This window comes from Martes martes, assembly GCF_963455335.1.
Source record: "Martes martes genome assembly, chromosome: 16".
Taxonomy (NCBI): domain Eukaryota; kingdom Metazoa; phylum Chordata; class Mammalia; order Carnivora; family Mustelidae; genus Martes; species Martes martes.
Window position 1 is genome coordinate 20,369,248 of NC_137904.1, and position 23,975 is coordinate 20,393,222.

Below are 23,975 nucleotides of genomic sequence, written 5' to 3' on the forward strand. Positions count from 1 at the left end.
AGGGCCCACCCACATGGACACCCATGCCGCCCCCAGCCCGGGGGCCCAGGGCGAGTCCAGCCACCTCCCCCAAATCCTCAGGCGCTGACAGCCTCCTGCTGGAGCCGCTACTCCAGGCAGCCTACCCCCCGGCTGGCGGGCGCCTGCTCCTGGCAAAAGGACTGGCATGTAATTAGAAACTCCACGGGCTCCCTAATTGCCAGTTTTCTCCCAAAGCGGGAGGCCAGCGCTATTCTGAGCCACCACTGCTTCTGGCGGCTTGAGGCCTCTAGAGAGGAGCCGACTGAGAGCAGAGCCAGGCTGGCGTGGAGGTGGCCGTGGAGAGGGCTGGCGAGGTCAGAGGGGACTGCGCTGAGACGGGCTGGCGAGTGGCCGAGAACAGAGAACAGACGTGGCAGAGAGGGCTGCCTGCTGTCCCGGCCCAGGCCCAGCGTGGTGCTCTGTGCAGCCAGTGGCCTCCTCCCGCCTTCCTCAGGGGCCCCCCTGCCCCCACGCGTGCCCAGAACAGTGACCTCAAAGCAGCCAGGGCCATTCATTCTTTATTCGGATGTCATAAAAATCACTACAAAAACTTTACAAAAGAGCCCGAGGGAACTATTGCCCTCCCCTCCTGCCTCAGCCCCGAGACGCCTGGGCAGAGGAAGAAGAGGAGAGAGGAGGAAGGGAGAGTCCTGGCAATGTCGGTATCTCCTAGGAGCAGCGGGGAGTCTGCGGTGACAGGAGCATCAGGGCAGGTGGAGGCTGGAGGGCCAGGGGCGTGTTAGGGCAGAAGCGCCTATGTGGAAGGCTGGGCCCCACCCACAGAGCGAGACAGGGCTCCACCGCTGGGGGCCTGACTCTCCTCTCCCCAGCCAAGGTATCCAATCCCTCCTGTCCCCCCTTCTCTGGTAAACAAACGTGGAAGTGCCCCAGCCAGCGTTGGGAAAGACCTTCCTACCTTCCTGACAAGAGTGGACCTACAGCTGTCCCTTTGCCCAAGCCCCAAACAAGGACAACATTTGAGCCGCTTTGGAAGAAAGGATGTGGGATCCAGGCCCCTGATTCCCGGAGGCCTGCCCTCATCCTGGCCCTCGTCCTGGCCCCACCCACCCCAAACTCCCCGGGAGAGGAGAGGAGACGGAGAGGATGACTCCCTCTACGCTCCCAGACTGCCCACCCAGGCCCCTGCTGTAATCCCACCAAGCCGTCTGGAAAGAGTCCCAGGAGTGGAGAGGTTGTTTCAGGCAGGGACTCAGGATGCTGGCAGCTGGCCTCTCACTTGGGGCAATTAAGTTGGGGGTAGTCCTCCTCTGAGGGGGGAGCAAGTTTCAAGTCAGGGCCGAAGGGCTTGTCTCCGCGGGGGAAGGCTTTCTGATTCTGGAAGTAGTCCCTGTCGTCCGGCGAATCCTGCTGCTCCTTGCGCTCCCACTCCGCGCTGGGGTTGGGGTTCCTCACGCTGCCCACGAAGAGGGGCAGGCTGGTTGTGTCCTCAAGGATGAAGAAGAGAAAGGGGCGGTTCACGCTGAAGGAGGAGAGAGACATGCGGGACATGGCCGTGCCGGTAGCGGCGGCCGCCTCCACGCCAGCCTCGCTGAGCTCCAGCGTGGACCGATGCTGCACGCTGGTTACCACCAGCCTCTGGTCAGAGATCCCACGCAGGTCTGGGGCCTGGAACAGTTCCTGCAGGCCTGCCCAGGACAGGAGGTGACAGGTCAGAGCTGCCTTCTGCCCCACAAGGTGCCCAGACCTGCCTGGGACGGTATCTGGCATTCTGGCCAAGGAACTACTAGTCCAACCCACAGATTCCTGCTTAACTCTTACCTAACCTCCAAGTATCAGCTTCAAGGTCACTTCTTCCAGGAAGCCCTTCCCAATCCCCTGCCCCAAAGTCGGGACGGGTGCCTTTTCTCCAGTGAACTGGAGAGAAGTCCTCTCTGTCTTATCCCTTATGCTGAAATGTAAATACCTGATTCCTTATCTGCCCACCTGCACGTGACTCAGTCTTGTCAGCTGGGGGCACCCAGTGTCTAGCGCAGCGCCCCCTGCAGGACAGCCGACAAGACCCACATGCTACCCAGGCTCTGGAGTCTGCAAAGTTCACTCTTGGATGGAGCAGGTTGTCATTCCCTGGGGCACCCCAGCCCACCCCAGGAAAGAGAGTCCTGGGGGTGGGGGTCCTGGGAAGCCCTTTGACCTCCCAAAGCCCCAGAAAAGGCCAGGACACCAGTCTGCTCTGACTTTTATCCACAGCCAGCAGGGGGGCTCCCTGCTTACCCGCTCTGCCTAGCCTGACCCAGGCAGCGGTCCTCTGCCCAGCCTCCTTACCCAGCCGGCTGAGGGTGGCCACCAGGTCCAGCTGATAGTTGAGATGCAGCCTGGGCAGCCGGACCTTGGTGGGTTTCTCTCGAAGTAAGGGCTGGTGCAGGATGTCCCAGCTCAGGTTGGCCAGCACCTGGGACACGTTCCACTCTAAGTGGGTGGGCATAATGACCACAAAGCTCATATTGTTCTTAAACGGAAAATGAGCCACCTACCAAGGCAGAAAGGAGACCATGTGAGAACAGGAAAGTGCCCAGACCAGCTGGGGTCTGGGTCAGTGTTCGCTTCAGAGACAGATGGACCAGGGCTTCCAGTCCATTCTTCTCAGGTGTGCGTCTGGGCTCCCCGAGCCTCTACTTCCTCACCCGTGAAGTCGAGTCATACTACCTGCCCACATGGCAGGCAGACTTGTGACACTCCAGTGGAGTATCAACACATAGGCTCAAAAAACGGGGACTTCCTCTCCCTTCATCTGCTACCAGCTGGCCCTGTGATTTGGGTCAAGAAATCCCCTCAGTGTCTTGGATTCAGACCACTCCAGGTTCTGCAGGGGAGCCACTGCAAAGGGTGGTTCTCTCCACACCACACCCCTCAGTAGTGACTCTGCCCCACTGTATGTAAGACTGCGCTCTGAGGTAATTTCACATGAATGGGGTTCCTGCAGCTACGTAAGTATGAGAAGCACTGGGCTCCATGATTCCTGACAGATGCAGATTCTTTGGTCTCTAGACAGAGCAGCCAGGCAGCAGGACCCCTGGGTTGGGGGAGGGGGAAGGGGGAGCCCCACATCTGGCTGCCTGGGTCTGCCTGCAAAGGGTGTGAAGAAGAGGGCTGAGGCCAGGACCCAAGAGACAAAGGGTGAAGAAAGTGTGGGCAGGACACAGTCTGGCAGGACCTGCCTATCAGGGTGTGAGAGAAAAGGGATGCTACTCCAAGGGCCTGCGCTGCCCACAGCCCCTCTCAGGAGAGCTACAGAAGGCTGAGGCCTATGGCATGCTGCCTTGGGAAACTAACCAACATGGCCGCCTCTGCCACAGCTGACTGGCCCAGGAATCCACACTTAAGCTGAGAGGACCACACTGTGGCCAGAAGCAAGGGAGGCCTCCCCTTAGACAAGCCTGGCATAGCGCTCTATCCAATCAGAATGTTCCAGAAGAATATGGACACATCCATCGCAACCAGATCCTCCCTTCTAAGAAGAACTGTGACAGGTCACATCGCCCAGGCTCGGGCATGCCTTGGCCTGAGTGGCTCTGTAGCCATTGGGTGGCTTCCTCTGCAGCCCCACCAACCCATGGGCCCTGGTAACAAACCCCTATAACCAAAGATCACCTGGTTCTCCACTGGGGCCCCTCCTCAAAGAACACTCCCTGACTGCTGGATCTAAAATACCTTCCCCAGTCACTAATCGATCACTTTCTTTTTTCCCCCATAGCACACACCCTGTCTGAAATGATCCTGTGATTTAGGTTTGTTTGTGTACTTTCCTTTCCTGCTGAGAGCAGGGACCTGGTCTCCCATGTGCTAGTGAGTTCCCATGTCTAGGACAGTATCTAGCACACAGCAAATGCCCAATATTGTTTTGTGAGCTTCATGAACTTCCAAGAGCCTGGAAGCTCAGTCCCCCAGGTTGGGGTATAGCGAGACCTTCCAGAGCCACCTGTATCAGGGACATGACTGCAAGGAAGGCAGGGCACACCCCCCTTCACCCCTGTGCCTGCCCACAGCCCACCCCCTCCCTACACCACCTCCCAGCCTGGACAATCAGGGCTGACCTGTATCTCAGGCTGCTCCAGCAGGAACCAACGCAAGGGGTACGTGTGGGCGTGCATCATGTCCACGGGCACCGTGAACTGCTCGTTCAGGTGGAAACTGTCTCTCTGGGTGAGACTTGGATCAAACTTGCTCCTCCAGAAACCTAGAGCCAGCAGAAGGCAGGGGCCATGTAGACCCGGGAAGGGGGAGGTTCTCTACCACCCGTCTCTTCTCTGTCCCACCCAGAACCCATTCAAGGGACAAAAAGTAGAGGTCAAAACCCCAAGGGGGACTGTGCCAGGTGACACTCAGTTGATCTGAGGTTTCTTCCCTGCAGGATTTTTGAAACCTGGGCTTGCTTTTCTCCTATGCCCTGCTTTTCTCCTATGCCCCGCCATGCTCCCAGGAGCAACCCCCATCTCCCCACCAACTCAGTTCCCTCCTAGGGTTTTCTCTTTACAACAGCCTCATCCAATTCCTGGGACCCCTCCTTGGCACACTGTTACCCATTTCCTACCCTCCCCCAAGCCACAACATGAAAAGCTCCCTGCCTCATGGCCCAGCCCTGAGAAGAAAGAGAAACTCTCAGAACAAAGGTTTCTTCACAGCCCAGCTCAGTCTATGGGGCAGGAATAGGGGCAGCCTATGGGGCAGGTGGGGGACCTGAGGAGAGGAGGAACGCACTCTGGAAGTGGATGGCATTAAGCAGAAGCAACACTGTGTCATCTGGCAGCTCAGAGAGGAAATCCTCAATCTTCCCTTCTGTAGCCTCCTTCACCCATTGGTTGATGTTCAGCAGATCATCCCCCTTCCTACCCGTCAGGCTCACGGGCTTTGCACCAAAGAGCTGTTCTGATTGTTCCAGAAAATCCTCTTTGATGGGAAACCCTGTGCAGAAGGGGCCACAAGCTGTTCCCAGGGATTGAGCTCCAGAGCCACCAATCCTCAGACTGGCGACCTGAGGCCAACCCCATCCCCATCACCCCTGTCCACCCAAGAGCACTACCTAGGGAGCTCCAAGCCACCAACACCTACCTTTCTGCAGGTACATTCTGGCAGCCAATCGGAATGCCCCAGGGCCCAGGTCCTGGCAAAGGTGGCTCAGTAGGTGAGGGAGGCAGGGCCCTGATTCCACATGCAGCACCTGCTCTAACCTCCGCAGTGTCTGGTTCTGAGCACCTGGAGGGGACCGCATCAGCTGTGGCCCAGGCCGCCGGCTCTTTCCCGGCCCTGCCGTGCACTCCGGTCCCTGTTGAATGCCCGTGGTACACAGGCATTCTCCTCTCACATCCACTGAACCCCCCCACCAAGTTTCACCTTCATCTCTGCTGCTGGCTATCTTGGGTGACCTCACCCCATCCAAGTTGTTTTCCCTCTCTGGACCTCGGTTTCCCACAGTGAGAGCCTCCAGTCCGGCGAAGACAGTGCAGCTACATAAAAATCACCAGAAGCTTATCCTTAGGTCCCATATCTGGGGATCTGACTCAAGGAATCTGGAGGTGTGCCCGGGAATCTGCCTTTTTACCAAACAGCCAAGTGCCCCCAATGAAGGAAGCACCCACTAGTAAACCGTGGAGTAGTGAGTTCCTACTGGCCTCCCAGCTCTGCTGGTCTAGACAGGCGATGCCACGGTACCTAGTGCCAGGTGAGACAGGGCCAGGGCCACACTCAGAGGCGACAGGATGAGGTTGGGGCTGGTGGACCTTTGGGCGACCAGGGAGAACAGGTCTGTGGTGAAGGCCATCATGGCCTGGGCCAACCTGCGGGTCTGCTCCGGAGTTGGGGTCCCCTTGCAATCCCTTGGGGACTTCTTCAGGGCAGTATGGCCATGGGCCTCCTACAGGGACAGATCAGGGGTCAAGAGGGTTAAGGAGTCAGCTCTGTGTTGAGGATCCCTTTCGGAGTCCCTGTGCATGAGAACAGCAGGGCCTTGTCTCAGTCCTGACGAGAGAGGGACGAGGGACGGTCACACAGACAAAGGCCTGATAGGGGGACCGGGTCCTTCCCTCTGGTCCCTCCCACCCTCGGTCCTCGGGCCTCCGCCTCATGGCCCCGCCCCCCGTCCCCTCGCCCATGCTGATTGGCCCTCCTCCCTCGGACCCCGCCCACCCTTCCCCCAGCCCCACCTGGTTGTACCTGGTTGCCCGACTTGAGGAGGGTAAGCGGGGGCAGCTTCTCCTGGGTCTGCCCGCTCATTAGCTGAAGAAGGGAGGAAGCAAATGGAGCGTGACCCTTCCCACAGGTTCCCCCACCCTTGCGAGAGCCACAGGTGAGGCCCCTCGGGGCCTTCCTCCCGTTCATGCCTCTCCCTCCCCAGTACCTGCTGGTCCAAGGGCTCCATGGCGCTGGCAGGAGAGAACTGTTGAGGAAAGGATGAAGAGAGGAGAGGGAACCCCCTTAGAGCCAAAACTTCCCCTGACTCAGCCCCCTCCTTTTCCTGCCCGGACCCCTGGCGCGTCCCCACCTGCCTCCCGGCCCCACCCAGACCCAGGCCCAGGCTCACCACCAAGCTGGGACCCTGCAGGCAGGACAAGCTGAGCACCAGGAGCCCCCAGAGCAGCGCCATGTTCCTGTGCGGGACAGGAAGCCACTGTTCCCACCTGGCGGCACTTCCGCGTGGGATAGCACCCCCCACGCTGCCTGGCTTGGCAGATCCTGAGCCTCTACCGCTGAGGGGACACCCAGCTACTGCCAGCACACCCCCAAACACCAGTGGTGGTTCCCATCTCTGTGGCATGGGATGGCCCCCTGAATTGTTTTTAACCCCTCTGTATTTTCCAGTTTTTCACATTTTGGGCACTGAAAATGGTTTGGTTCATAGGGGAAATACCAAAACAAAAGAAATCCTCATTCTTCAAGGCCTGGCCTTTTGAGTCCCAGCTGGATTGGAATCCAGACTCTGCCTCTTCCCGGAGGACCTTAGATATTTTCCTTAACTCCTCTGGACTCTGCCTTTTCTTGTAAAATGGTAGCAAAAGTCCCTACCTCCACCCATGGTATATTGTGAGGACCAGAATAAGACAGTCTTTGTGAGCCTTGATTACAATGCCTGGCACTCAGTAATAGGGCTGTTGTCCGCCTAGCCCAAGGCCCCTCCTCTGGGAAGCCTCCCCCGAAGCTTCCTGTATACTGGGGCTCCTATCCAACCTGCTGTCCACAGGGCCCACCTTTTCTCGCTGGTCTGGTCTTGACCACAAGGGTGGACAGGCCTGAGTCCCTGAAGTCTCAGCGGGGTTGGTGGGGTAGGCTGGAGAGCCGCATTGTTGACCCAGCCAGAGAGCCCAATGAATGGCTTTGTACAAAGCCACCTTTGGACTTACGGGAAACACAGGCCTTGGCCTCCAACTCTGTCCAGGTCGGCTCCGGGAAGCCAGGCTGGCAGGTGGAGATGGGCAGGTCTTGGTCTGGCCTCAGAGCAGGTCCCACACACTCCAACCCCGCCCCCATCTCAGGGCCAGTCCTTCCAAGGGATCCTTCTAACACCCCGGCCCCACCCCCATCACAGGGTCCCTGATCTCCAACCTGGGCTTTTGAATTTTCTTGTCAAGAAAAGCCCTCCAGTTTTTCAAGTCCCAGAGGGAGTCCTGCCGGAACCCCCGCCTTGGCTCCTCATCCCCTCCAGGAGGCTGGGAAATGAGAGGCCTTCTGAATCAATTCACTCCAGCCCCCTCAGCCAGGACAGCAGCTCTTACTTCCTCTCCTGCCCAAAGAGCAGGCCAAGCCACCCCTCCCCTTGTACCTCCGCGGGCTCCTCGCTGCTGCACACGATGTCCTTCTCTCTGGCCCCACTTGGGTACTCCCCACACTTTGCTCGGGCTCCAGCCAGCCCAGCTGAGCCCTCCCCTCCCACCAGGACCTTTGCTCTCAGCCAACCCCTGTTCAGATTGCTTTCTCTTCTGGTAAATATTGACCTGCACATCCGGTTAAACATTGATATTGGGGCCGGAAGCCCCATTCCCACCAAGGCATCTAATCCTGAGACAGCCACCTGGAGGCCCTGTGGATTTGGGTCCCCCTTCTTTCCCCCCAAGCCTGGAGAAAGGAGGTTCAGGAAAGTTGAGGAGAATGTTCTCATCTGTAGAGCAGATCCAGATCTAGGAAGGACAGAGCAGATCCTCCCAGCAACCCCACTCTGGTCGGTCAGAGAGGCTATGTGACATGCCCAAGGACAGAGCTGGGCTCAGGGTCATATCCAGCTTCCCACTTCCAACGTCCTTTCCTCTCCCCCATCCTGAGGGGAAGGAAAGGGAGGCCGCAGGAGCCTATGTGGAGAACCCAAGATAGGATGCCCATCCCCAAGCCTTACAAGCCCAGGACCCTGATTGGCTGCCTTTAAACTAGATCTGGAAGGGGTGGGGAGAGGAGAGAGAGCCCCAGCCCAGCCAGCATCCTCCCAGCAGGAACACTGCCTCCTTACCCTCCCCCAAGGCTGAGGGTTCAAGAAACTGGCCTGGGGCTGCATGCACCAAAAGGCCCGTCCCCTGGGGCACCCAAGGGCAATGATCAGGCTGTCTCCCACCTTCCTGCCCAGCTTCTCACCCTCTCCTCATGGCCCCGGAAGCTGCCCACTCGTAATTCTTCCCCACCCTAAAACCACCGTCAAGAAAAGTGTCCCTCAGTTCCATGGCTCTTCCAAAGGATTTATTGGTCATATTTACATCTATTGCAAATAATGAGGAGGCAGGAGGGGCGCAGGGGCTCAGACCTCATCTCTGCTCCCGAATATGGGGGTCCCAGGATGCCTGGGTCTTCCCATCCCCTGGGAGAGACCTGAGATGCAGAGATCATTCTCACCCCTTCTCTCAGGGTGTTGGACCATGAGGGTTCCGGGCCCAGGGGCTGCCTCCTCAGTTTCAAGGCACAAACACTGTGGTGAGGGGTGGGCAGGCAAGGCAGGGGGTCACTGCTGGCCAGGCACCGGCTGGCCCAGTCACTCTTCCCTCCCCTGGTCCTGTCCTCTTTCTTCCCCTACTGGTCCCACACTGGGCAGGGCCTGGCTGGGTGGACACTTAAACCCCAGCCCAAGGCCCTTAACTCCTGGACCACAGCCAGCCCTCATTAGAGGCTGGAGTCCAAGCACCATCAGTGTCCTGGACTGGAGCAGCTGTCCTGTCCTTGTGAGACTGGGGTACAGAGAGCTCAGCAAGGTGTGTGGGCATCTTCGGCTGGAGACTGCCTGGGCCGGGGCCCATCTCTGTTCCTCTTCTCAGAGCTTCCCTGTCCCCATGTAGACCCAGAGGGCAGAGCCAGGGAGAAGGGAGGGCAATGCTTTCCCATGCTCTCTCTCTCTCTCTTGCTTCCTGCTGACTAGGGGAAGCAGCTCCCCCAAGCCATGAAGGAGATCCTTTCTGGCAGCACTGGTGGCTCTGGCAGTTTGGGACCCTGGACTCCTGCCTCCCCCTAGCTTGCAGGCCACATGGCCACTCGGGGTGTGGGGCCTGATGCTTGCGCAGAGGGAGCTGCTGGGAAAACACGGGTGAGGGAGGGACTCCTGGGGGGGATGTCTGCCCACCCTCATGGGCCGGCCCTGCCTCAGCCTACGCCAGGAGGCGGATGACCCCATTGTCCGAGCCTAGCAAAAGGTGGCGTTTGGTGGGCAGCAAGGCCAGGCTGGTGAGCGTGCCTCGGAAGTTCTCAGAGCTGAGCTTGGTGGTGGCCTGGGAGGGGGGCTCGAGTAGGGAGCAGACGCCGATCTTGTTGGCCACTGTGCCGGTGACCACCTCGCTGCCATACAGGTCGAAGGTGTGGATGGGGTCAGAGGCAGACTTGTAGTGGTGCGTGGGCTTCTGTTCCAGCTCCTTCCACACGGTCAAGGAGTGGTCAGAGGAGGAGCTGACCAGGACGCTGCCCTCCACTGCCTGCTCGGGGAGAAGAGAGCCTGAGCCAGCCGGACCCGGGCCCTCCCATGGGCCCAATGAGCTCCAGGGTCTTCTGTTTACTTGCACGGGATCTCCTGGGAAGACAGAGGGGTCCTAGGCAGGAGACCAGCTGCCTCATCCACCACATCATATAAGGGCTGGTTGATGTCACTGTGTTCAGGTATCTTTAACCTAGTCATCACTGTAACTTGGGCGCTCACTCTAGGCATTATGTGTGGCATGCCATATTACCAAATTTAATTTTCAGGACAACTCGATGATGTAAATGCTCTTGTTGTTCCCATTTTACAGAGAAAGAACCCAAGGCTCAGAGAAGTTAAGTAATCCTCCCAAGGTCAGAGAGCCAGTAAGTAGCACTGCCAGGATTAACACCCAGGCTGACCCCAAAGCCCTCCGAATGCATCCCTGGAAGGTCCGAACTGAAAGCTACCTGGACCCCTGGGCCCCCTGGGGTCCTGAACACAGCTGGAGCCAGTGTGTCCTTAGCAGTGGCAATGCAGGTCCCCTAGCTGCAGTCAGGACAGGGAGGGAGTGCCAGCTGCCTGGAAATATCCTCCCACAAAGAGCCCTGTCCCTCCCCTGCTGTCCCTCCCCAGGCAGTTCCCTGAAGTCTGTGCCTGAGAATGGGCGGGGGTAGGGGTAGGATCCCCACGCGGGGACGCCCCTGCCCCCATGAGGGCAGCCCAGCATGGGACATGGACTCTGTTCCGTGGTCTGGGGGCAGTAAACAGCCTCCCAGCTGAGCTTTATTTAACCTGAACTGGGTCACGGACAGGGCCTGACCCCTGATCCTCCAAGCAAGGCAAATATGGACAAGGGTTACTCATTAGAACATCCCCAGGGAGCAGCAGGGTCAGCTCACCCCCCGCTTCCCGCCCCCATGGCCTGCCTCTGGCTCCTAACCCTCTGTGCCCATCAGCCCTGGGGCAGGTAAAAGGGAGATTACCTTAGCTGGAGCCTGTCCTGGGTGGGCCCTAAGAGGACCTGGAGCAGGGCTGGGGCTGGGCAGTGAGGAGGGGAAAGGGACCTGGTCAATCACCTTGATCTGCAGGATGTCCCCCTCATGGGCCGGCCAGCCACGCAGAACCAGGCCAGTACGGGTGTCCAGGAGCACCATGAAGCCTGAGGAGAAGCCAGCCACCACGCTACGGCCACTGGGGCTGACGGCCAGGGAGCGGACAAGGCCAGGGTTCAGCCCTCCGCCGAGGCGGAACTCGTGCTGCAGACAGAGGGAGATGAGCTAAAGTGCCACCCCAACCCATTTCTCCCTGAGGTCCTGCTCCCTCCCAAGCCCACACAGTTGAAAGGCCTGATCCTTTATCCCCGCCCCCTCTATCAAGCAGAGGGCCCCCCTCTCCATCTCAGGTCAGTCCCACCCCCCACTCAGGGTTTGCTGCTGTGGGTCATTGGTCTAAACGATACTCTGGCCTTCTCTCTTTGGGGTCTCTCCTCTCTGCTGGGCATCCAGGCCCGGGCTCAGGGAACCGGACGGCCCTGACCTGCAGGCCAGGCTTCCTGCAGTCCACGAAGCGCAGGGTGGAGTCAGAGCTGGCCATGGTGATGCTGGTATGGGGGGCGGGCATGACAGCCACAGCAGTCAGGGGCACGCGGCTGTCCCATGGCTCCATCATGCGGAGGGTCTTCCCTGGGAAGGAAAGGCACCGTGGATCTGGGGTACCAGAAGCTGAAAGAAGCACCCCAACTATCTATCTATCTATCTACCCCTATCTCCCTGACCTACCCTGGATCTGCTACTCATATTCCAGAGGACCTCAGAAAATGCTGAAGATACTTTTTGACTCTCCCACCTTCCTGCTTCTGTGGCCAGGCCAGGCTCTGGTCCCCGGAGCAACCTCTTCTTTTCCCACGGTGCCCCCTGATCAAACACTACTTCTCCTCAGTCTACTTCAACACTACTCAATCCCCTCCCCCTTCAAAAACCTTATTAACCTTACTTCTCCTCCCCCATGATGCCAAAATACAATCAAGCAACCATTTGCCAAACCTGTATGACAAGCTACATGTTAAGCCAAACTCCTATGTGCATCATCTTCTAACCCTGTTCTGATTCCCATTTTACAGATCAGGAAAATTAATGCTTCCAGCAGCAAGGTGATTTGCACAAGGTCACCCAGCAAATAAGTTGGCAAAACCAATTCAAACTCAGGTCCAACTGCTCCTCTGTGTGGCCTCACTGGATCACCACACCCCCTATACCATTACACCCCAACCGCCCAACCCTGGGTCCTCAAACCCAGAGGCCCGGCAGCGCCCAGGATGGCAGCAAGAGAACAGGCCTCACAACCCACTCACCTGTGAAGGGGTCCCAGACGTGCACGGCCCCGTCGCAGCTCACCACGTACTGTGGGGCCTCGAGCTGGCCCACGAAGAAGACGCTCTTGCGGTGCTGGGCGTAGACGAGGCGAGGAGCTGTCTCACTGGTGCCATCCCCTGAGTTGTAGAGCGGCCAGAGGCGCACTGTGCGGTCCTTACTGCCACTCAGGAAGAAGTCCTCACTGCTCAGGGGTGCCACACACTTGACGGCCCCCGAGTGGCCCGGGAAGCTCTGCAGGCGGATCTGGTGGAAGTGAAAGTGGGCGTCCTGCTGGCTCACGCCAATCTCGTACTGCCAGTATGCGAGCCAGTTCCCGCTCAGCCCGTGGGTGCTCCGGGGCAGCTCCCGCTTCAGTGCGTTGTCCTCCTCGCTGCTGATACCCCCACTGCCCGGCCCCGGGACGGGGCCCAGCAAGCCAGGGCTCTCGGGCTGTGGGTCGTCAGGAATCTGGATGCGGTTCCCGACCAGAACGCTTCCAAAGGTCCCTGAGTGGCTGTCATCCCGTGGGCCGCCCCCACTCTGGGTGTCCCACTCGGGGCCCGTGTTGGGCACGGCGGGTTCCACGCTGGCCAGGCTGCGACTGCTTGGGCTGATGCTCTCCAGATACAGCCCCGCCAGTTCCCCAACCAGCTCGTGGTTAGGGACGATCTTCCGGATGATGTCACCTAGATGGGGGAGTGGGAGTAATCCTAAGATCATGGAAGATGGTGGGCAGCTGCCACCACCCCGCCAAAGCTTGGGAACAGAAGACAGGGCAGGTGCTGGCTGTGGAACTCTGGGCAAGCAACTCTTCATCTCTGAGCCTGTTTCTTCCCTAGGAAGATGTGGATTTGCTCACATGCGCATCCTCTATATGTGCTAGGCACCATGTGGCACATGGGAAACAGAATGGTGAGAAAGACAGCTGGTGCTCCCCCTCTCAGGACCCAGATTTCAGTGGAGGAACAATAACGTATCTGACCACAGGGCCGTTCTTCCCATTCAGGGAGACAACACACATAACCATGCAGCAGTGTCAGGCCTGCACAGTGTAGTCTGAGTCTACACAGACAGTGGGCTACTTATTCCTCCCAGAAACTCCTAGAGATGTCCGTACATCGGCCCAAGGCCCCTCCCTTCCCCAGGGATCCTCTAGACCAGCTCCCATGCCTCCCTGCTGGCTAATGCTCACTCTCTGTTTATGTGTCACCTTGGGATGGTGAGGTCTGATGCACAACACTGTGATGAAGACCAGCTACAGGGTCTGGGGGGGCAAGGGGAGCACGGAGCCCTCCCGGGGGAAGAGACAGAGCCACGAAGGCTTTGCAAGGGAATGTGACAGGGCAGTACCCAACAGGCAGGAGAAGGGCACGTAGATTGTGTACGCCATCTCCAAGGTGAACACCTTCTGCAGCTCGTCCAGCAGGCTGGGGTCCACTAGCTGCTGCTGCCCGTCGGAGAAAGCCACCTCCGGCAGCTGGCCCTCGCTGCGGCCCACAGCATCCTGCTTTAGATCCTGGGGGCAGGACAGCCCAGGAAAGTCAGCTAAGTTCACGGCACCTGCCCTACCCAGTCCAGCCAGGTAAGGGAAGCAGGTCTGCCTACCTGGTGCTGAAGCTCGTGCAGCTGAGAGAAGACTTGAAAGAAGGTGGCCACAGGCTCACTCAGGTGCTGCTGGACCATCTCCTGCCCAATGCGCAGGCATATGAGGGCGATGAGGCTGATGGTTTTCACACACAGGACAGTCCGGGCCTGGGCCCCACTTGGGAACCTGGAAAGAGAGCACACGAGCTCCAGCGCCCCCCTTACACTGCCCCCCCACTCTGCAGGACTTGCCCAGAATCTACCAAAAAGCTTTCAATGAACAGAACTCCAAGACTGATTGGCCCGAATGAGATAAGGAAACAGGCACAGAGAGGAGGTGTGGCTTGCTCAGGGTCGCACCGCTGGATCAGAACCAGGACTCCTGACACCCAGTATCACTCCCAAGCTTCCCAGCCCCTCCTGGGCAGCATCCCCAGCTGGGCTACTCCCTGCACAGGGGTGGTGCAGCAGCCTACCCAGTGACGAGGGAAGTGAGGAAGCTGAGCACAGGCAGTAAGACCTCGTGGCTGATTCGGGGCAGGATGTCCATGAGGGTGGTGTCCGAGAGGTACACGATGATCTTCTGGGTCAGGGTCACCGCCGCCAGCAGCCCTGCCTCCTTACGGCTGTTCAGTCGACTGGGGCCTGAGGTGCTACCTGGGGCCACCTAGGGCCACAGAGTAGATGAGGGCCAGGCTGCCCATGGACCCCTGGGACCCCCAGATTGCTCAGGTCTGCCCTCAAGCTCCTTGGCCTCCCCTAAAGGCTGCCCCAGCAGTGACTGACCAGGTAGCTGATGTAAGGCAGGTACTGGTAGGTGAGGACAGGCTCCCCGTACAGATGAGCGATGTGCAGGAGGCAGCTGAGCACAGGCCCAGACACTATATCGCCCAAGACCGGCCTCTTCTGGTAGATGTTGCCCGCACTCAGCGGGGGGCTCTCTCCGCTGCTCATCGTGAACTGCTGCCGAGTGGGCCCTGCCGAGGAAGAACCAGCAACCTTGAGCAGCTCATGGCAGGCAGTGGGGAGGTCAGTCTTCCAGGAACTAGGGTAGCCAATCCCATTCCCTCTAGCCTGGGGCCCACACCATGCCCTACCCGAGGAAGGAAGTAGCTTACAGACCGGGACCCGGGACCTGGCAGGGACGTGGAAGTGGGAAGGATGCCCTACAGGATGGACAGAGGGTCTGAGATGGAGCCCCCTCTCCAGCACCGACTGCAGGCCTTACCAACGTAGCAAGATGTCAGCAAGCGGAGCAGGTTCCGGGCCACATAGCGAGAGGCCACAGTGGGGCCAAGCCTGGCAGACAGCCAGCGGACCATCTTGCAGGCCGTATCTGCAAGGCAGGAGCAGGCCCTGAGCTCATCAGATAACGGTGGCTTGCCGCTCCTCTCACCCCACCCCACGGCACCCCTCCTAGCCAATCCTGGGTGCAAACCTGCCAAGCAGCCGGTGCCCCATACCACCACCATCTATTTCACAGTGCCAGAGGGGACCTGTGGCTTTAGAACTGCCCCAGGTGACCCTGGCTTCCAGGCTGCTCCAGAATCCTCCCCTCGGGTACAAATTGCAGAAAGGTCATCCTTTCAGTGAATCTTCTTAAGCTGCTAAATGAGGCCTGGCCAGGCCCCAGCTCCCTCGCACTATGGCCTGTGCTCCCTCTTCTTCCCCCCAGTCTCCCTGTCTAACCAAGCCAGCCTTTCACTGCTTCTCTCTCTCTTTTTTTTTTTTTTTAGATTTTATTTATTTATTTGTCAGAGAGAGAGAGAGAGAGACAGCTCACAAGCAGGCAGAGCGGCAGGCAGAGGCAGTGAGAGAAGCAGGCTCCCTGCTGAGCAAGGACCCTGATGAGGGACTCCATCCCAGGACCCTGGGATCATGACCCGAGCCAAAGGCAGTGGCTTAACGGACTGAGCCACCCAGGCATCCCTTTTTACTGCTTCTTTAATGGAGTCACAGAACCTCACACATGCTGATCCCTCTGCCTGGTATGCTCTTCCCACCACAGACCCTACCATTTTTGCCTTGCTACCTCCTATTCACTGGACCTCAACTGTCTCTATCTCTTCTTTTCCTCCTAAAGATTTTATTTATTTATTAGAGAGAGAGCACAAGTGGAGGTGGAAGGGCAGAGGGAGAGGAAGAAGCAGGCTGCCTGCTGAGGACCAGGACCAGGACCCTGAGATCATGACCTGAGCCAAAGGCAGACGCTTAACTGACGGAGCCACCCAGGCATCCCTGACTCTACTTTCATGGAAGCCTCTCTGACCCCTGAAAACTAGATCCAAGCCCTACTTATAGTTCCTTGTAGTACCTAGCCCTGTTCTTTATAGCATTACTTTACCTAAGGTACCCTCCTCTGCTAGGAGTAAGCTCCAGGAAAGAAGGCCCACACCTGTACCACACGTGAATCTGTTCCATCCACTCCTTGGCGCAGATGAGGTACTTAGAAATGCTGAATGAAAACCAGAGTAAGGGACACCTGGGTGGCTCAGTCGTTAAGTGTCTGCCTTTGGCTCAGGTCATGATCCCAGGGTCCTGGGATTGAGCCCTCATCGGGCTCCCCGCTCAGTGGGAGGCCCGCTTCTCCCTCTGCCTGCTGCTCCCCCTACTTGTGCATGTGCTCTCTCTCTCTTTCTCACTACCAAACAAATAAATAAAATCTTTTAAAAAGGAAAAAAAAACATATGATCATTTTAACAGATGCAGAAAAAGCATTTAACAAAGTACAACACCCATTCATGATTAAAACCCTCAACAAAGAAGGCTTAGAGGGAACATACCTCAACACAATAAAAGCCTTATGTGAAAAACCCACAGCAAATATCATCCTCAATGGGGAAAAACTAGGAGCTTTTCCTCTAAGGTCAGGAATAAGACAATGATGTCCAGTCTCACCACTGGAAATTCAAACCACAGCAATCAGACAACAAAAAGAAATAAAAGGCATCCAAATTGGTAAGGAAGAAGTAAAAGAAGAAGTAAAACTTTCACTATTTGTAGGTGAACTGACACTATATACAGAAAACCATAAAGACTCAAAACCAAAAAACTACTGGAACAGATAAATGAATCCAGTAAAGTTACAGGATCCAAAATCAAAGTACAGAAATCAGTTGCACTTCTATACGCTAATAATAAAGCAACAGAAAATGAAATTAAGAATCACATTTAAAATTGCACCAAAAAAATACAATGCTTAGGAATAAATTTAACCAAAGAGGTAAAAGACCTATACTTTGAAAAATATAAAACATTGACAAAAGAAATTGAAGACAACACAAAGAAATGGAAAAGCATTCCATGTTCATGGATTGGAAAAACGGATATTGTTAAATGTCTAAACTACCCAAAGCAGTCTACAAATTTAATGCAATCTCTATCAAAATACCAACAGCATTTTTCGCAGAACAAGTACAAACAACCCTAAAATTATTATGGAACCATAAAGGAACCCGAATAGCCAAAGCAATCTTGAAAAAGCAAAGCAAAGCTGGAGGCATCACAATTCCAGACTTCAAGTTATATTACAAAGCTGTAGCAATCATAATAGTATGATACTGGCACAAAACAGACACAAAGATCAATGGAACAAAATAGAAAAACCAGAAATAAACCCACAATTATATGGTCAACTGATCTTCAACAAAGGAGGAAAAGACTATACAATAGGAAAAAGACAATTTTTTCAACAAATGGCAAAAAAACTGGACAGCTACATGCAAAAGACTCAAACTGGGGATGCTTGGATGGCTCAGTCAGCTAACCGTCCTACTCTTGATTTCAGCTCAGGTCTTGACCTCAGGGTCTTGAGTTCAAGCCCCACACTGGGCTCCACCTGGCATGGAGCCTACAAAAATAAAAATAAAAAAAGGAATCAAACTGGCCCACTTTCTTACACCATACACAAAAATAAAATACGGTGAGAAAAAAATAAAAAAAAGAAACTCAAAATGGATTAAAGACCTAAATATGAGAACTGAAACCATAAAAATCCTAGAAGAGAGCACAGGCAAAAATAAACTACTGGGACGACATCAAAATAAAAAGCTTCAGCACTGCTAAGGAAACAATCAATAAAACTAAAGGGTACCCTAAAGAATGGGAGAACATATCTGCAAATGACAGATCTGATAAAGGCTTAGTATCCAAAATATATAAAGAACTGCTACAAGTCAACACCCAAAACACAAATAATCCAACTAAAAAACGGACAGAAGACATGAACAGACATTTCCCCAAAGAAGATATCCAGATGGCCAACAGACACATGAAAAGATGCTCAATATCACTCATCATCAGGGAGATGCAAATTAAAACTATAATATCAGGGTGCCTGGGTAGCTCAGTTGGCTCAGCGTCTGCCTTCAGCTCAGGTCATGATCCCAGGGTCCTGGGATCGAGCCCTGCATCGGGCTCCCTGCTGAGAGGGGAGTCTAATTCCCCCTCTTTCCCTTCCCTGCCCCCATTCATTCTTTCTCTCTCTCTAGTAAATAAATAAAATCTTTTTTAAAAAGTTAAAAATAGTACTATAGGGTAGTGATCCAATAACTGCACTATTGGTGTTCACCCCCAAAATACAAAAACACTAAATCAAAGGGATACATGCACCCCTGTTTTTGCAGCATTATTTACAACAGACAAACTATGGAAGCAGTCCAAGTGTCCACTGATAGATGAATGGATACAGAAAATGTAGTATAGTTGTGCCTGGGTGACTCAGTCAGTTAAGTGTCTGCTTTCAGCTCAGATCATGATCCCGGGGTCCTGGGATTGACTCCTGCATCGGGCTCCTCACTCAGCAGAGAGCCTGCTTCTCCCTCTGCCTGCTGCTCCTCTTGTCTGTGCTCTCTCCCTCTCTGATCCTCACCAAAAAAGTCTTTAAAAATAAGACGCAGTATATATATAAGTGGAATATTATTCAGGCTTTAAAAAGAATCATACCCTGCCACGCCCAACAACATGAATGGACTGAGAGTATAATGCCAAGCAAAAAAAGTCGGAGAGAGAGACCAATCCCATATGATCTCACTCACAGGTGGAATTTAAGAAACAAACAAGAGCATGGGGTGCCTGGGTGGGGCAGTCGGTGAGGGTCCGACTCTTGGTTTCGGCTCAGATCATGATCTCAGGGTCGTGAGACTGAGCACTGCATTGGGCTCGGTGATCGATGCAGAGTCTGCTTAGTGTGTTCTCTCCCTGTCCCTCTGCATGTGCTCTCTCTCAAATAACTAAATCTTTAAAAAAAAAAAAAAGGCAAAGGAAAAAGAGAAAGAGAAACCAAAAAAAAAAAAAAAGACTCTTAACTCTAGAGAACAAACTCCAGAGGGGAAGAGGGGATGGGGTGGAGAAAAGAGGTGATGGGGATTAAGGAGTACTTGTGTCGTGATGAGCCCAGAGTCTTGCATAGAATTGGTGAAACACTATATTGTACACCTGAAAACTAAGAAAACACTCCAGGTTAAACATACTGGAATTTAAATTAAAATAAATAAATAAATAAATAAAACAAAACAAAACAAAAAAACACCCACAGGGCGCCCGGCTGGCTCAGTCAGAAGAACATGGGACTCTTGATCTCAGGGTCATGCGTTGGGAGTCCCATGCTGGGTGTAAAGCTTACTTAGTTCAATAAATAAATAAATGACCAGAGGACTGTTTGACCAACACCTTAAGGCCTGAGAACTCACCGAGGAGGATCTTCTGTTCTTTGCCCTCCGACTGCTCAGTTAGTGGCTCCTCTTCTTCCTCCCCATCTGTCTCGCCACCGCGGGCCACCACCGTATCCATGGACAGCACAGTGTCAGAGAGAGTGAGTTCAGAGGCCCTGGTGATCTCGTCTTGCTCCCCATCCCCCTCCTCCTCCTCCAACACCACCACACAGCCTTCGTCCTCCTCCTCTTCCTCCTCTGAGCCCTCGCTCTGCTTCAAGTCCTGACTGCTGTCGCCTGACCTGAGGCTGCTCTTGTCCACGGGAGCACCCCCTTCCTCGGCAGCCCGCTCCTCGCCCAGGGAGGTCTCGCTGGTGCTGCTCTTGTCACTCAGCCGACCCAGGCTCACAGCCTCGGCTTCCTGGGGCTGTGGGGACTCCGCCACATAGAGCCCAGCCTGGAAGTCCTCGGTCTCAGGGAGATAGGCCTGGTCGTGGAAGCTGACGCCAGACGTGTAGTCTGGAAGCCCCAGGCCCGAGGACGCTGCAGGCTCACCAACCATCGGCATCTCCTCCCTAAAAGCACAAGAGCTGGGCCTGGCCCCCGGGAGCTCACTCTCCTCATCCTCCGGGGCACCCACCAGGCCCTTGCTTTCCTCCTGGGAGGCCTCCACACCAGCCAGCACCTGTAAGACGTGGGGCAGCAGGTGGATGAGAAAGGCCTGCAGGCCCAGCCGCACCATCAGCTGGGCCACAAAGCAGTCAGTGTACAAGTAGAAGCGGCCGTGTAACCTGCAGGGGCTCTCGTAGGCACCAATGAGAGGTTTCAGGAGGTACTTATTAGCATTTCTGGGGCCCAGGGCCTTAGCAACCGGTTCAAAGAGGTACCAGGCTGCGTACACGGCCGTGTGCTCCTCAGACATGAGTGAAAGCACAAAGGGCAGCAGGATCTCCAGACCCTCCGGGGTGATGTCACTCAGCACTGCCCCCAGTTGCTGCCACAGCGAGAACACCAGCTCCCGCCCCTGGGCCTCGTCCTCCACGCGTCTTGCCTGATACAGGAGGATGAACTTGTGTAGCGCTGGGAAGTACGGGGGAAAGGGAACCACAGAGCTGAAGGGGCTGAGGAGCTGGGCCGGGCAGGGAGGGGGCAATCCCTGGGAGACCGGCCTGTACTCAAAGAGTGGGGCTAGTTTGCCCCTCCCTGCCACCACAGGGCCTTCGGGTCCACTCAGCTGCAGGAGTTTGTCCAGCACGGGCTTCAAAGACACGGGGACCTCCTTGGGGTGACGCAGGCAGAGCCCCCGGACGGCCTCAAAGCGTACCCACAAAGAGGCGTCAGGCGGCAGCATTCGGACCCTGGTGGCAAACACCATCTCAGCCAACAGGACCCCCAGCGCCTGCATGTCCCGATGGAGAAGTTCCCGCAGTTGTACGGGTGGCTGGATCTGGGGCTGCTCAGGCACTTCCAGTTGGCTCCCAAGGCCTTTGGTCAGAAAGTTGCCAAGTTTCTCCAGCCCTTCCAGGGCCTGCATAGGATTGAAGCCCTCGGGAAGAAGGATCTTCCCCTCATCCCCTTCCCCAGTGTCTGCGCTGGCAGGTTTGTTCCTGCGGCCTGGCCGAGAGGCTGAGGCCACTGAGAAAGACAGGAGGCCTGGTGGGGCTTGACTGGAGACAAAGGAAGAGGAGCCTAGCTGGTCACCGGCTTTCCCCGCAAGGGAGATGGAATCCAGAGCTTCCGTGGCCTGTTCCAAGTCATCTTCCCCTGCCCCGGGCCTGTCTCTGGCCCAGCCAGCCTCGCAGGGAGTGCCCTCCAAAACCAGCCTGCCCGCCCCATTCGTAAGCTGTCCTGGTAAGTCCTCCTGGCCGGTGCTCTCCTGGATGGTCTGGAACAACACTCTGGGAATGAGTGGGGGCTCAGGGGCTAGGGCAGGAGCCCCAGCCAGGCGCTGGGGGTGCGGCTGATCAAAGAGCTGTACGACGCCATAGCTGGTCAGGTGGGTGTGGGCATCCACCAGGTGCAGACACACGTTCTTCTCTTTCACAGCTTCCTTGCCCTGCAGTTTGTAGCCAAAGGTGAGGTCGATCCAATGGTGAAGGTCCTGGGACACCTCTCGGCTCTCCAACAGGGCCCGGTGGGCGGACACGAACTCGTGGCTGGAGCTGCACCAGGCCGGCACATCCAGGTCAGGCATGTCCGGGTGGATGGAGGAGAAGATCGAGGGATCGGCATAGAACTCAGGGATGCACTCATCAGGTGTCCAGCTCTGCATGCGCTCCATGCTGGCAGGATACTCGTGGGGCTCCCACTGTGCCCGCACGTGTCCACAGAGCACGGAGCGGGGTGTCCGCCGAGCCTTGTACACGTAATATGTGATGTCGGAGAGCACGTCTGAGATGTGGTGAGGAACGTGAGGTGGCTCCCCGCCCCCCGCGCCACCGGCTACAAATGCCTGCCTCGTCATCTCATATGTGAAGTCCAGCTGCTTGTCCCCCTTGTTGAGGCGGAACTTGGACTTGCGGAGGTCTCGAAAGCGCCCGTGGGGGGTGGTGAAGTCCACCACCCAGGGCAGCACTGGGTGGTAGTTGGGATCGCCCTGCCGTCGACCCGCCAACCTGTTTAGCTGCATGAGGTAGTGGAAGTTGCTGATGCGGCCATGAACCCAATCTAGCACAAGACCCCGAAGTTCCTCCCGGCAGGTGGGACACCCAGGTCCCTCTCCTCCCTCGCCTCCAGGTCCGACACCTGGCCCATTCCTTGCCACAGGGCTCTTTTCATTCTCATCCTCCTGAGGCCTCTCGTAAGCACTCAGGTCCAGCCGGAGCTCACTGCAAAGCTTTTCGTCTATGGCGATGTGGTGCAAAGTTAGGGCCCCGCAGGCCAGTCCCTGGCGGTGACAGGCATCCATGGCCCTCAGCACACGGAAGAGAATGAAAAGCACCTTGGCTTGGCTGTTGGTCAGCTTGGCAGGGCTGAAGGTGACAACATCGTGCAGGGAGAACTGCACATATGGGTGTACCACGTACAGCATCTCTGGAGACTCGAGCAGAGCCTCAGCTCGCAGAAGACTGGGACAGGCCAGGTTGCCCCGAGGGGGACAGGCACCCTCTCTTGCAGATAACGGGCCCTGGGTAAACTCACCCACGGACAGGAAGGAACAACCATAGACCCTCTGCAGAGCCTGTCGGACTAAGTCCAACGCGCGGACAGCTGAAGGGGCAGGGCTATGACTGTAGGGCTGCCCGTAGGTGCGGTAAGCATGGCGCCACAGGTTGTGATAATTCTGGGCAGCCACATCCTGCATGAAGCGAGTGAGGGTCTCAGGGCTGCTGGAGCCCTCCTCAGAGGGCAAGCCGCCGCCCAGGGGGTAGGACAGCCTCCGTTTCCGCAGCCCGTGCACCTCCACGCGCGTCCAGCCGTGGGGCAGCTTCTGCACGGACCGCTGCAGGAGAGTCCTCACTTCCGCCTCGCTCAGGCCCTCTGCCCGGGGACAGGGTCCGGGGGGCAGCCGGCGCTCGCGGAGGCTGGCCAGCCAGCGCGCGGGCACTAGGGCCACCACGTGGGTGCCACCCGGGGCCGGAGCCAGCTGCCGGGCATCGATGTTCAGGTCCCTCTCCACGCTCTGGAGCAGCTCCTCCATGTCCGGGCTTGGAGGCGGGGACCAGCCGTGCGCCCCGTGGGTAAGAGGGACTTCCCGCCCCTTGCTCCCCAGAGCCATCCCCTCCCGGCCGCCTGGGGGCAGCGCGGGGCTGAGCCCGGCCACGGCCCTGCCCGCGACGGCTTCCGGGGTGCCAGGCCGGGCGGGGAGGGATGGGAGAGGGACCGGGGCTGAGGCCAAGGCGGCGGGGGATGGGCCGGGAACAGAGGAGGGGAGGCCGGGGACGCTCTTACCCTTCTGCAAAGTCCTGCGCTCCAGGCGCAGCCGGGCAGGGGCTGCGGGGCACCTGAGTCGGGCTCAGCCGTGACCGGTCAGCTGACGGGGATCACGTGATCGCCCCCGCACGGAAACAACCGCACGTGGCTCGGAGGGGCCGGCCGGACCGCGCCTCCCGCCGGCGCCACCGCCTGGCAGGCCGCGGTGCCCTCCCTCTCCGCGCTCTGCTCTGGTCAGGTGGCGGCTTCGTTTCCTGGGGGTGCAGGGGAGGGGGTTGCTGAACGGCCCACGAGATCTCCCCTCCCTTCCCTGCTTCCTCCTGCATGCACCAGAACGCGGATCTGAGAAGGATTTTCCCGGAGATTCCAGCCTTTAGCGGGCTGATCCCACGCTCCTCTGGTTTTACAGATAAGAAACCGCAGGCTGAGCTGGGGCTTTTGGCATTAAGTCCCTTCAGCGCCTCCATGCTACCTACCAAATGAACCAGCTTTTAGTTTTCCAACACATTTCTTCAATAACATTACATCTGGTCTTTACACAACCCCTGAAGTAGAAAAGATAGTAATATTGTTTATATTTTACAAGTGGTAACCAAGCGCCACCAAAGAGACTTGCCCAAG

At 56.8% G+C, this 23,975-nt stretch overlaps 2 protein-coding genes across 4 annotated transcripts; both read right to left on the reverse strand.

Moving 5' to 3' along the window:
• Positions 1-523: 523 nt before the first annotated feature.
• SERPINF2 (serpin family F member 2) lies at positions 524-7,934 on the reverse strand. Of its 2 annotated transcripts, XM_080827159.1 has the most exons (11): positions 7,576-7,679; positions 7,221-7,428; positions 6,557-6,623; positions 6,374-6,412; positions 6,190-6,252; positions 5,689-5,890; positions 5,089-5,232; positions 4,738-4,941; positions 4,074-4,216; positions 2,305-2,509; positions 524-1,667 (listed from the first exon to the last, which is right to left on the reverse strand). In XM_080827159.1, the coding sequence occupies exons 3-11, from the start codon at positions 6,617-6,619 to the stop codon at positions 1,255-1,257; spliced, it is 1,476 nt and encodes a 491-aa protein (XP_080683285.1). In that variant the 5' UTR covers positions 6,620-6,623; positions 7,221-7,428; positions 7,576-7,679; the 3' UTR covers positions 524-1,254. The 2 variants fall into 2 exon arrangements, with proteins under 2 accessions (XP_080683285.1, XP_080683284.1); XM_080827158.1 differs by lacking the exons at positions 7,221-7,428; positions 7,576-7,679 and adding an exon at positions 7,793-7,934.
• A 738-nt stretch (positions 7,935-8,672) lies between these two features.
• Positions 8,673-23,424, reverse strand: WDR81 (WD repeat domain 81). 2 transcript variants are annotated; one of them, XR_013968222.1, is made up of 10 exons: positions 19,521-23,340; positions 15,059-15,166; positions 14,617-14,807; positions 14,307-14,497; positions 13,852-14,017; positions 13,652-13,762; positions 12,246-12,932; positions 11,432-11,577; positions 10,972-11,151; positions 8,673-9,911 (listed from the first exon to the last, which is right to left on the reverse strand). XR_013968222.1 is itself a non-coding variant. In XM_080827362.1 (10 exons), the coding sequence occupies exons 1-10, from the start codon at positions 23,197-23,199 to the stop codon at positions 9,591-9,593; spliced, it is 5,835 nt and encodes a 1,944-aa protein (XP_080683488.1). In that variant the 5' UTR covers positions 23,200-23,424; the 3' UTR covers positions 8,673-9,590. The 2 variants fall into 2 exon arrangements, 1 of the variants encoding a protein (XP_080683488.1); XM_080827362.1 differs by having other exon boundaries at positions 13,597-13,762; positions 19,521-23,424.
• Between the last annotated feature and the right edge of the window lie 551 nt (positions 23,425-23,975).

Coding starts and splice junctions, on each gene's coding strand:
- SERPINF2 (XM_080827158.1), bottom strand. CDS start 6,619: ATGGCGCTGCTCTGGGGGCTCCTGGTGCTCAGCTTGTCCTGCCTGCAG. Junction 5,233..5,688: donor CCTGTCTCACCTGGCACTAG/GTACCGTGGCAT, acceptor GGTCCCCTCCAG/GTGCTCAGAACCAGACACTG. Junction 1,668..2,304: donor GGCCACCCTCAGCCGGCTGG/GTAAGGAGGCTG, acceptor TGTCCTGGGCAG/GCCTGCAGGAACTGTTCCAG.
- WDR81 (XM_080827362.1), bottom strand. CDS start 23,199: ATGGCTCTGGGGAGCAAGGGGCGGGAAGTCCCTCTTACCCACGGGGCG. Junction 15,167..19,520: donor AGAACAGAAGATCCTCCTCG/GTGAGTTCTCAG, acceptor CCTGCCTTGCAG/ATACGGCCTGCAAGATGGTC. Junction 14,498..14,616: donor TGCCTTACATCAGCTACCTG/GTCAGTCACTGC, acceptor CTGTGGCCCTAG/GTGGCCCCAGGTAGCACCTC.